Raw genomic sequence first — 12,917 nt, 5'->3', positions numbered from 1 at the left:
TTAAGTTTGGCTTGAAATTGCTTTTAGAAACCTCCAGCATCAATGCAGGTGGATACACAGTAGGATGGCCACGGAAGGTCTGTTTCCCCTTGGATTTGGGTCCAAAGCTTGGCAGGCAGTATAATCTGACAATACAGCCGCTCAGTGTAACTTTGCCATTCATTTCTCTCACACTTGGAAATTGCCCTAGATCCAGATGGTCCCAGCTTGACAGTCTAACTGATGCACATAAAATGTGCCATTTGAGAATTTGACAAGAGTCTCTAATGCGAATAAAAACCATGACCTTGAGGGTGCTCTTCTTTTCTTTTTTAGCTACTTTCTTTAATTTGCGGTTTTACTTGATTATAAAATTAACTCTCAAATTTAGCTCTTAATAAAAAGTCAATAAATATGTGTGTGTGTGTGTGTGTGTGTGTGTGTGTGTGTGTGTGTGTGTGTGTGTGTGCGTGCGTGCGTGCGTGCGTGCGTGTGTGTGTGTGTTTGTATTTTGTGTTCAGTTCCAGAAACAAGGAAAGGACGTGGAGAGGGTGAAACAAAGACTGGCAGAGATAGCCAATTACGTGGACAAGGTAAAACACCCTTCCCCCTTTGCACAGGAGGAATATATCACTCTTTTTTTTCTTTTTCTTTTTTTTTTAATAGAACTATAGCTGGCAGCAGAGATTAATGGGATTGCTGTGTGATATATTAAAGTCGACAACTCTTAATGGCTGTTCTTACTCCATCCAAAACCTTCTCTGGTGCTATGGATGGATAGCTAGCATGGACATTAGGGGAATGGATTATAATAAGGAAGCCAAAGACAAGAAAGACACATTTTGTAACTGTGAGCAACATGGACAGAATCCTCTTCTTTTTTTTTAAACCAGGTTCTTATAGGCATACACGGGACTCGTATAAATGGTTACATGTGCCGTCAGTTAGATGCCTCTTCCATTAAATTTATGAAGGATTCGTGAATGGTAGCCATTTGGCCCATGAAGGTATTTTCTATGCATTCTAAACCAATAAAAGGCTACGAGACCTTTTATCCACACTAATTATATCTGACTTTTCTGTGTGTGTGTTTGTGTGTGTGTGCGTGCATGCACTCGCCAACTACCACTGCAGTTCTACAGGGCCCTTAACATCCGCGTGGCCTTGGTGGGTTTGGAGGTGTGGAGTGACTCTGATAAATGTCCCATCAACCAAGATCCCTTCACCACCCTGCACGAGTTCCTGGACTGGAGAAAAGTCAAATTGCTGCCACAGAAACCTCATGACAACGCTCAGCTCATCAGGTCAGGACGGCAGCATGGCTCAGCAAATAAATTGATCATGCAAGTAAATTGATACGCATGAATACAAAATTCTCTTCTGAACCCTCACCCTGAGTTTGCACCCCTTTTTCTCTCTAGTGGGGTTTATTTCCAGGGCACCACCATTGGCATGGCCCCAATAATGAGCATGTGCACAGTGGAGCAGTCCGGGGGCATTGTCATGGTGAGTAAGGCACCTTCCCACCCTGCCTTGTGGTCCTCCTCCCTTGTGTTTGTCCATGTTGTGTGGTTGTAACAGTTAGGCATTGCTTCAAGCCTCTAGGCTGACATAATCCAGATGTATTTTGCAGAGAAAATCTGTTCATTATTCAGCGCCGCTTGCAAAACACAGATCTCAGACTTCTACTGCACAACAGAGCCCAAACAAACAAAACAATATGGGAAAATATAGTCTCAAAAGCATAAAATTGTATCTTCTCTCTCTCTCTTTCTCTCTCTCTCTCTCTCTCTCTCTCTCTCTCTCTCTCTCTCTCTCTCTCTCTCTCTCTCTCTCTCTCTCTCTCTCTCTCTCTCTCTCTCTCTCTCTCTCTCTCTCTCTCTCTCACATACCCTTGCGATGCCAGGTGATGGCCCTAGGTATTTCCCCCTGACAATTCTAAAGGGGTGGGTGGAGTAAATCGTAGCGCGCAGGGTTCAAACAGTTCCACATTTACATTTTTATTAGATGTGATAAATTGTGTATACCTCCCACATACAGGGTGCCGTTGAAGCAAAATGCTTTTTTTTTTTTTTTTTTTTTACACGCAGCAGCACTATGTCCCTGGTCCACTAGGTCTTTGCACATAGTAAATTTTCTGTTTGGATTTTGATGCCAAGCACTATATCACTTGACACCAATGCCCAACCACGACGTTGTCATCTGCCTAATATCTTAAAGCGCCAACTGAGATATATGTTTTCCCACTAATTTATTTGTTTCCTTGCTGGCTGTGGGTCTTTCCAGATGTTCACCCCTTACCATTACTTAAAGACTGCAGACACTCTGGGTCGAGATTAAGCAGCCATGTGTGGAGTAATAGGGCTGCTGTATCAGATGAAATACTTCTTACACTATACACTGCCGTGTGCCATTGCCAATAACAACTTCACATGTAGTCTAAATTCCACAGTTTGTCCAGGGCAGAGATGTTTTCTTTTTATATCTAAGTTTCCACAGCTCTTTTACACGTTGGCAGCTGGAGATTAGGTTGTTAAAGCAAACAAAACAGAATGGGATGTAATCATATGTTTGGGAGAAAAGCTATTCCCCCACGAGGCTGGAAATGTTATCAGCTAGAACATTTAAGCCTTGCTTGGTCTCAGCAAAACCCCGTCATTTTCTCAAGTCCACAGCTATCTTATAGCTGCTTGGAGGATAGCCTTCAGTCTCCCACATCCAAGTCCATCGATTTTCATATAATGGATTATAATTGATTACATTTATATAGCGCTTTATCTAGACACCCAAAGCACTTCAGATTGAAGGGAGGGGGGGACACCTCAACCACCACCAATGTGTAGCACCCACCTGGACGATTCAGGGCAGCCATTTTGCGCAGAACAGACACCACACATCAGCTTGAAGTGGAGAGAGATGAATCATTGAGCCAATTACATGGGGGGATGATTAGGTGGCCAGATGGAGAGAGCCAGGTTGGGAATTTTGCCAGGACACCGAGGGACCCCTTACTCTTTGCGATAAGTGCCATGGGATCTTTAATGACCACAGTGAGTCAGGATATCGGTTTAACGCCTCATCCAAAGGACGCCATCTCCTACAGCACAGTGTCCCCGTCACTGCACTGGGATTTGGTTTTTGTTATTATGACCATAGGGAAGACTGCCCACTACTGGCCCATCAACACCACTTTCAGCAGCAACTCGGTTTTACTGGGAGGTCTCCCACCCAAGTACTAGCCAAGCCCTCACCTGCTTAGCTTTCATCATTCAGCAGAACTAAGGTACATGTTGGTATGGCTGCCCACAGTGGAGGCAGCCATACTGCTTAGAGGATAGACTTCAGTCTCCCACAGCCAATTCCGTCGATTTTCATATCAAATTCTTTGTGAGGAAGCACTCTGCTATGAACTGCACAAACACACATTTAACATACAAACAGACACACAGGCACAGACACACGTACACAGACCGCTCATAGAAATGACAAGCAGAGAGACATTTCCCATCCTTCCTGTGGAAACACTGGATACTGGTCCCACGATGCTGCACTGTAATCAGGGCAGAAAATAGCTTTGCTTTGCATTGACCTTGACATAAAAGCCCCCCTTTAAGAAAAGGATCATGTGATTTTCTCAAGCACAGTGGAGAGTAGGGGCGCCTGCAAGATTTCCTGTGTGGGTGAGCAGACCAATAGGAGAGGTTATACGGTAGCTTTTTTTCTATCGCTTCTATGAACCCTATGCATTGCCTTTGTGCACTGCCTGTTGACACCTATGTCCTATCGGACTTGAACCTAGTTCTTTTGACACTTACTTGCGTCATTGCCTCCTGACTAGATCCTTGCTGGTGTTGTATTAACTCTCAGATGTACGTCATTTTGGATAAGAGCATTTGCTAAATGAAATTATAAATTATAATTGTAAATATGACATCACACAATGTACTGCATTTTTTATATACTTTTAGTCCAGCCCAGAAGCAAACACACTACACACTGTTTTTACTGCATGAACTGTCCAGACACAATGCTTGATTTGAACAGCTTCACCAACTACCACAACTGAGAGGCTGGTCTACTTATGGTGGTACAAATTCAAATTTTACTATTTAATGAAGACCTTAGCTAGAAGAGATTATGTTGTGAAAAAAAGACATGACAGGTGAAGCTCTAGTCGGAGCGTAGTTCATTTAATCAAACAACACAACTAACAACGTTCACTCATGTGACTCAGGTAAAAACATTTAACTGGATCGGAACACAGCATTGTCGCAGCAATGCCAGACATACCCCCCCCCCCAGAACCTAAGTGTGATACTCGGTCACAAAGTCACGCAGGTGCACAGGCCGGGTACATGCGTGGACTGAGCGGGGTACAGGTGCAGCACTAGCCTCAGGGTTTGGCTCCATGACTCTTAGCTAGGCAGGAGGGGCTGAGGTGTCAAGCTGCAGAGGGACTGGGGATGCTGAGGTGTCAAGCTGTGAGGCTGGTAGGGCTACTGTAGGGGTCACACCCAGTCCTGGCCCCAGAGGGCCTGTACCTTGTGCAGGCAGCTAGAATTCCAGCAAGTGCCATCCATGAGCCTGAATGTGGCTGGGCCGAGCTGTCGGCTGACCTGGACAGGATCTTACCAGAATGACTGTAGCTTATTGTCGTGGTGAGGTCGGCGGATCTGGACCCCTTCGTAAGCAGCAATGGCAGGAGGCCTGGCTCGTCATGTCTGGTTGACAAATAAAGTGTTCCTGATTCCTGAACCGGTTCTTCATCTGGCTCTGACGTGTGTTGATTGTGGCCTGAACTGGGTGAGTTGGAGCGTGTGCCAGGGCAGGGCGGAGCCTATCCAGAGGTAGCTGAAGCTCCTGTCCCAGCATGAGGGGAGGCTGGGGAGACTCCAGTGGTGGCATGTGGGGTGGCGCGGCAGTGTCTGGAGGAGGCTGGTATTGAATGTGCACCCTTGGCGAGGCGCGCCCTGATTCCGTTCTTTAAGGACTGATTCAGCCGTTCCGGGTTGTTGCAGCAATTATTGCAGCAATGCCAGACGTAACAGAGATTCAATTCAATTTCATAAGATTATATTCAGTTTGCTGCAAAATAAAGATGTTACCATCATTATTTGTAGACAGTTATGTATGTAATTTCATTGCACTATATTTTGTTCTCATTGTGCTAGTCTGTGTAACTGCGCATTGATATCTGTTGTGATGTGGGCTACGTGACCTGAGTCGACTAGTAAAAAAAGGTCCTGCATAATTTTGAGTGTGCATCAGTCATGGTCGATGCACACTCAAAATGGCAAGAGGAGTGGAGAAGAGTGTCAGGAGTGATTTGCAACAGAAGGGTACCAGCAAGACTTAAAGGGAAGGTTTACAAGATGGTTGTGAGACCAGCTATGTTATGTCCTATGGTTTGGAGACAGTGGCACTGACGAAAAGACAGGAGGTGGAGCTGGAGGTGGTGGAGTTGAAGATGCTAAGATTTTCATTTGGAGTGACAAAGAAGGAAAGGATTAGGAACGAGTATATTAGAGGGACAGCTCAGGTTGGATGGTTTGGAGACAAAGCAAGAGAGGCAAGATTGAGATGGTTTGGACATGTGTGGAGGAGAGATGCTGGATATATTGGTTTATGGATGTGGTGAGGGAGGACATGCAGGTGGCTGGTGTGACAGAGGAAGATGCAGAGGACAGGAAGAGATGGAAATGGATGATCCGCTGTGGCGACCCCTAACGGGAGAAGCCAAAAGTAGCAGTAGTAGTAGTTGTAGTTACCAAGTGTAATTATCTTACTGCACTGGCAGATAAATTCAGTTGTTTCTAGTCTGTATTTTCTCAAATCATGTATTTAATTCTTATACTGAGATAGCTTTCTATGGAATTTTGCTACTTAATGCCTGTATAGACTATATTAATGACAGTTTGGGTAGGGAATTATCTCACTATTTTATACCAACCATTTTGAAAATGTTCGAGTACTATATAACACTGTGGTAATATTCACATCAATTGGCGTGAAAGTGTCATAATTGTGATGAGCAGAGCAAGACTTGCACCACTGCAATAGACTCGCTAGTGTCAAGTAAATCAGGGGTCAACTAGTCCAGTGTTGTGGAAAAGCTAATGCTTCCTCGACAAAGTTGGATTTGATTACACCCGGAGCAGATCAACATTGCCAGTGTTTTCATTAAAAGCCAACAAATTTCCCTCAGTCCACTGGTTGAACTGTTTGCGTATTCTGCAGTTTGGGGCACCACTGCTGGAGACCAGTGAATAATCCCAGTGAGAGAGGCAGAAGTTGGAAACTCAGTAAATTAATGATGTAGCTAGATGGGTTCCTTATTACTCCTTGCCTCATTTGAAATATAACTCAATTGTGTATCAAGTATTTTATGTATTACGCTTATTTTACATTAAACATTACTCTTTTCATTACGTTGTGTGTGTGTGGTGTGTGTGTGTGTGTGTGTGTGTGTTTATTCTTATGTGAGTGAGTGTGCCAAGTGTGGTATCTAAGTCGCTGTGTAAGTTTGGATGTGTTTATGTGTGTATGTGGCAGTACCTCCTTGCAGGGAAAGCGCCCCCATAATTCACACTGGCTTAGTTTGACTCTCAGCTCCTTACCTGCACTGCATCCTTTGGCAGCAGCCTCACCTCAGTCATAACTCCACATCGCCTTCTCTTTTTCTTTCTCCTGTCTTTCCTTTTTTTCCAAATCAAGCATTCTCATCACATCCTCCCATACTCACACATGCGCACGTGCGTGCGCGCGCGCACACACACACACACACACACACACACACACACCCTTCCTCTCTGTCCTTCCAGTCTCTCTCTCTCCCCTCCTCTTCCTGTCACCCTATAAAATTCAGTGAAACTTAAACTTCCGACTCTCCCCCTATCATTCTGCATCTCCTTTTGCCTTTTTGTGAAGGACGCTTGTCTCACTTATCAGTGCAAAAGCAAGTCATATTGGGTTCGTTTTATGGAGCTCCCCAGCAGCAGCTGTCTACTGGCAGCGGTTAGGATTGAGACTGCACGGTTAAAGGAAAGGCAGGCACCCTCTGATAAATTCAGATGTCCATCAGAGATATGGATAGAGCGAGAATGAACAAGGGCGACAAATTCGACTGACAGTTACTGCAACTGTTTTGAGACTTTTCCATTAAAAATGTCTTTTGTTAAACAAAGAAGGTTGAATCAGTATCTGGATACAAAGTTTATTGACAGATATGTTTCTTCACTCATCTAAATGACCTCTTCTTTAACGTATCTGTCAGTAAACGTATCCAGATGAACTGATTCAACCTTCTTTGGTTTTCTTACCTGGATGATTGAGCATGCATCAAGATCTTTTGTTATAAGTTTCTCTTTTACTTAAATTTTTTTTTTTAAAAAGTGCTGCAGTGTGGCTTGCTTTTCTTCCAAGGCTTGAACTCAGGACCAAGGTTGAGAAATCACTTGAATCATACTTCTAATGCAACTGACAATTCAGAATTTCATGCATTGGAGTTCTTTTGCTGTTCTATTTTGAAATGTTTCTCTTTTTTTTTTTAGTCTAGGTTAACTATTTATTGTACTATACATGTGCTAATGCTTTGTTTTTTTGTTTTTTTCTTCTTCTTCTGTTGGTAGGATCACTCGGACAACCCACTAGGTGCGGCAGTGACTTTAGCCCATGAGCTGGGACACAATTTTGGCATGAACCATGACACCCCAGAGCGAGGCTGTGGCTGCAGGATGACCGTAGACCGTGGCGGCTGCATTATGACCCCCTCCACAGGGTGAGATGCTCATAATAGCACTAATGATAGCAATTTTACGTTTTCTATGTATAGTGCCTTTTCAGAGCTCCCTTTACACACAAACTTTGTAGACGGGGGGGCTAGGATGGGCTAAACCTGCCCAGATGATCAGGTAGCCCACCCAATAAAGTTGCAAAAGGGGATAAAAAGTTTCATTCATGTGTAGGCTTGTGGAAGTCTGATTGGGTTGAGGCACGTTTTGGATTAGTTCTCAATATAATTTCACATGAACTACCCCCTCATAGCCATTCTTGTGCCCAGAATTTCCCAGGCATTACCTGCCTGATGCTCTGGTGAGTTTTCACTGAAAATGCCCAAGATTTTTTTTTTCCTTAAAGGTAAGGAACCCCGAGTCCCCTTACCCCGTAATATATCATAGCCCCCTTGATCATTATGGTCTAGAACCAGGTCTGCTTTACTGAGTAAAATAACAGGTGAAGATCAAAGGGAGAACAGAACAATAATGGGAGTAAGAAAAAGAACAGAAACTGTCGGAACAGGATAATAGGGAGGCATAAAACAACAAACAAAAACAAAACAATACCACCCAAAGGTAAGTCACAGCAACGTAAAAGACCAAGCACTTTGAGTAGCAAGGTCTCCTCTTGATCTGGCATTTTGCTCACGCATCATTGCAATACCATAGATTGCAATCTTAGCATAACTTTTTTTTCCCTGTGTTTCATGCCCCTGCTCCTCTCTGCTCCACCGTTAAGTCATTTTTTCTGTGGAGCCGAGGTCTGCATGGTTGAGTGGTGTCAGCCCAGAAAGTCCTGTCATCGAGATTTGGATTGTCAGTCGTTGGGCTGATGACAATATGACAAGCTATTCCATATACAGAATAGTTTGCATAGTGAGTCACTAGTTACAGTAAGTAGGCTTAATCAGTACAAATGACGTATACGGAACAAGTGTGTTGCTCAAGGCGTTGAGAGGATGTTAGGTTGGTGTGTTTCCATTCTGGTGAAATAAGATGGTGCAGTATAGTCTGCTCTGCATCATAGTGTAAAAAACGTGCCATAATTAAAATGGCTGAAACTACACGTCGTTCTGGTTTTGGTACTACTGTGTGGGTTATGGTGCTGCTGCACTTTCACGGTTTATCAGGGTTTTACTCTATCACCTTTGAGTGGCTGGATGGGTTTTTTTTTTCTTTATGCATTCATGCTGTTCCAATAAAATGTCAGAAATAGTTGCAGTTTAGCCAAGGACAACATCAAAATCCACCATGTCATTTTGGGGCTGCAGACTTACCCAGACAAAATCCAGCTCAGACTGGATTTGGAATGTCGTTATTCCTCTTTTTTTATCGTGACGAAATTTGGGAGTGTCCCGTCTGCTTGTACACCCTGCTTTGGAACTGCGGAACTGTAAGGATACCCAGCTTTGTTCTTTATGAGGCATGTGCAAATGGAGCTTTTACCTGTGCCTCAATTTGCTCAAACAAATTAACAAGTCCCTTTTCACCTTGTGCTTGGTGATGGCTCACAAAGATAAATTAAGTCTCATGGATCGCGTAGGGTTGATTGCTATCGCATCTTTACATTTTGTCATGGCGAGCTGTGTTGTTGATGCACTGTTTGCTAGTAGGTGAGGGTGGGGTTTAAGGCTTGGACACACACACACACACACACACACACACACACACACACACACACACACACACACACACACACACACACACACACACACACTCATACATGAATGCACAGCACACAAACATGCACTGGCCTGAGACAGAGCCACTGTTCTAACAGTCTACCCCAGTTGCCTGGGTCCTGGTGATAACGGGACTGCTGCGAGTGATGGACCATGTGACTGTTCCTTAGTAAACAGCAGGCAGATAAGGTGTACCCAGAGCGTAATACCAGATTTCACCCTTGGTCTGATGCCAATTTGGTTTATCTGATGGTGAGTCCCACAAGCCTCAGATGAATGCGCTCAGGATAGATTCTACAGGACTCTGAGTTAGATGGAGAAAGAGCAAAAGAGAGAGAAAAAGCTTAAAAACAGAGGAAACTATTTATCAAGTGCATAGACCGCTTGTGGGGTGAAGTCTGTTATTGCCATTTTTGTGCAGAAATGGGGAAATTCAATCACTTCCCTTGCTGTATATCTACAAGGACTTGGTACAACATTGAAGTTATTCTCCCATCTCCTGCTCTGAACTCCAGTAGGGAACATGGAGTAAGATCTGAAAATGAGGGTATCTGACCAGATACCTGAGACTCTAATAGATGTATCTAAGCCACTAAAATGTCCCTTTGGCTCTCTGATGAATGCAATAATTTTATCGTAAAAAAAAATCAATAAAACAGTGTGAAGCTATTCTAAATTATGCTCTCATAAAACAGAGACACCATAGAGGGAAACCACATGTGGTCCATACGGCATTTGTAAAACCCACCAAATCTGTTGGAGCCAACAGAAAAAAGCCATAAGAATAAACCATACTTTTATGTTAGAATTGTCCCAGAAAACCTCAGCTGACCTTTTCCCCTGAAATGAATAAGAAAAAAAGAAAAGACCGCAGAAAACTGTGTGTGTGTGCAGACTGTGGCAGCCGTGAGCTCATCCTGCCATGCTCATGTAACATTTATTTTTGCAGAAAAAAAATGTCTTTGCTACAGCGTGAAATAATTCACTGTGAGCACCTTTTGGATTTATGCAGTGCGTATTTGAAATATGCACTCTGTGCTGACTTTATGACTTCACTTCAGGGAACCAAAGCTATCTCATGATGTCACTGTGAAAATTTGAGAGGATGACTTCATTAAGTATCTGAAATAAATGGGTCGAAATGAGTCACCATAGTCTTACTTTTTATTTATTCTTTTTTTAATACCCACATAGGCTGACGGGGCACATTTTTTTCTCTTTCTGGGTAACACCCTCCCACATCTGATTCATTTCTGCCCAATCATACCTAGGAAGTGATCACCATGACAAGGCTTCTGATAAGGGCCACTGAGGACCTCAAAAAGTGCATGCAGGGGTTAAGTGGCTCGCACAAATGCAAGCTCACAGTGGCTGTTGAAGGTGCAAATAGTGTTGCTCATCCATTTGCCCCAGGCACATTCTCCCACCTAGTTTGAGACTGCATGCAACCTTTCACCCTTAAACCCACTCATCCATGTGTCGTAAGTTTCTTAGATAACACTAATCTTAATAATATTTTGCTACTGGTGTAGTTTTCCATTTTTCTAATGTCGAGATGGGTAATGCTTTGTTTTTGAAAATACTGGCAAGCAAGGTCTCAGGTGCTGCCATAGACAATGGCTGGATTTTACCATGATAAGAGCCCCTATGCGTTTAATGTTCTCAATTTACTTCCACTGCTGAGCCGTTGCTATAAAGAAACCACATGCAAATGCTGAAAGAAAGAAGCATGTGTACGTATCATGTGTTTGACAATAATGACAAGTTAAATGCATTAAATGCAATATATAGAACGAGGGGGGATCTTTCAAAGCATGGCCCTTTCTCAGAAATAATTAATCATATTATTCCTTTTACTTTGTCAGCGAGGGAGGCTGCTATTTAACAATAGGTACAGCAGAGGACATGTAGCAAGCCTGAAGGAACACATCTCACTAGCGTTTCTGAGCCAGCACGGAGATAAAACTTTTTGCATTTACACAAGTTTAAGTTTGACTTTGGTGGTTATCTACCCAGTTGAACTTCCTGAAATATCAAACTGAATTTCACAGTTACCAGATTGACAAATTAAAAAAAAAGAAGAAAAAAAAAGAATTAATTTCAGTCACCAATCTTGAACTCGTTTCCCCCCTCTTGAGATTCGGTTCCTTTTTTCAGAAAGTGAAACGCAGTCTTGCTCACAACCTCGCAAGCGGCGTAGCGTAGTTTGCGGTGTGTGTGGGATACTCTCAACTTAGACTTGCTAATGGAGGGGAGGACAAGCTGCATCAAAATGATGTGATTATCACCGACGCTGCCAGCTGCAATCAGGGCCAGGGCATGCAGAGAGAAATCCACAGAGAGGTGTTTTATGCCTGGATCCTTGTGTGTTTAAACTCTTTCTGACATTGTCATATTTGTATTTTTTATTTTTTTTTAAATGTGTGTGAGTGAATTGTATATGTGTACTTGTTTGCAAACTTGCTTGACTCAAATTGCCCCTTGAGGGACAAATAAAGGATTTTGAATTGAATAGACCGGCAGCATGAGCAACCAGCAGTGTTATTTCTCTTTTATCTCCCTTGGTGTTGGAATGGAGAGAGTGGCAGAGAGGTAGCTACAAACAGTTTACTGAGAGATAGAAAGAGAAACACGAAGAGAAGACAATGGAGAAAATACAATGATGAGCCAAAACATTTTGACCACTCACAGGTGAACTGAATAACGTTGATCATCTCCAAACAGGGGCACATGTCAAGGTCTGGGTAGATTAGATGGTAAGCGAACAATCAGTTCTCGTAGTCAACGAAATGGGCAGGAGTAAAGACCTGAGTGACTTTGACAAGGCCCAAATTGTTTTGGTCAGAGCATCTCAAACGACAAGGCTTGTGGGGGGCTCCTGGTCATCAGTGGTGAGTACCTATTGACAGTGGTCTGAGGAGGGACAAACCACCAACCAGAGACAGGGTGTTGGGCACCCAAGGCTCATCCATGAGCGGGGGCAAGGAAGGCTATCACATCTGGTCTGAGCTGAATGAAGGTCTACTCTGTGGCACAAGTCACATTTTAATGATGGTTAAGGGAGGGATGTGTCACAACATACAGTGCATCACATCCTGCTGCGTATTGGGCTACATAACCGCAGACCAGTCAGAGTGCTCATAATGACCCTTGTCCACCATCGAAAGTGCCAATAATGGGCACACGAGCATTGTAACTGGACCTTAGAGTAGTGGAAGAAGGTGGCCTTGTCCGATGAGTCCCGTTTTCTTTCAGATCATGTGGATGGCCATGTGCATGTGTGCCATTTATCCGGGGAAGTGATGGTACCAGGATGCACTGTGGGAAGATGACAAGCTGGTGGAGGCAGTGTGATGCTGTCAATTCTGCTGGGAAACCCTGGGTCTGGCCATTCATGTGGGTGAATGGCCAGAATTGTTGCAGACCAGGAACACCCCTTCATGGCAAGGGTATTCCCTGATGGCAGTGGCCTCTTCAGCAG

General features: G+C 43.7%; 1 protein-coding gene across 1 annotated transcript in view; it reads left to right on the top strand.

Annotated features, from left to right (window-relative positions):
• Positions 1-12,917, top strand: part of adam12b (ADAM metallopeptidase domain 12b) — a 130,049-nt gene that overhangs the window by 86,550 nt on the left and 30,582 nt on the right. The window contains exons 8-11 of the mRNA XM_056291633.1: positions 501-572; positions 1,114-1,283; positions 1,401-1,485; positions 7,608-7,756. Of these exons, the coding sequence (XP_056147608.1) occupies positions 501-572; positions 1,114-1,283; positions 1,401-1,485; positions 7,608-7,756 (476 nt within the window). The remainder of the gene's footprint in view (positions 1-500; positions 573-1,113; positions 1,284-1,400; positions 1,486-7,607; positions 7,757-12,917) is intronic.

This window comes from Lampris incognitus, chromosome 13 (assembly GCF_029633865.1).
Source record: "Lampris incognitus isolate fLamInc1 chromosome 13, fLamInc1.hap2, whole genome shotgun sequence".
Classification (NCBI taxonomy): domain Eukaryota; kingdom Metazoa; phylum Chordata; class Actinopteri; order Lampriformes; family Lampridae; genus Lampris; species Lampris incognitus.
This window is presented reverse-complemented; position numbering and strand designations above follow the sequence as displayed.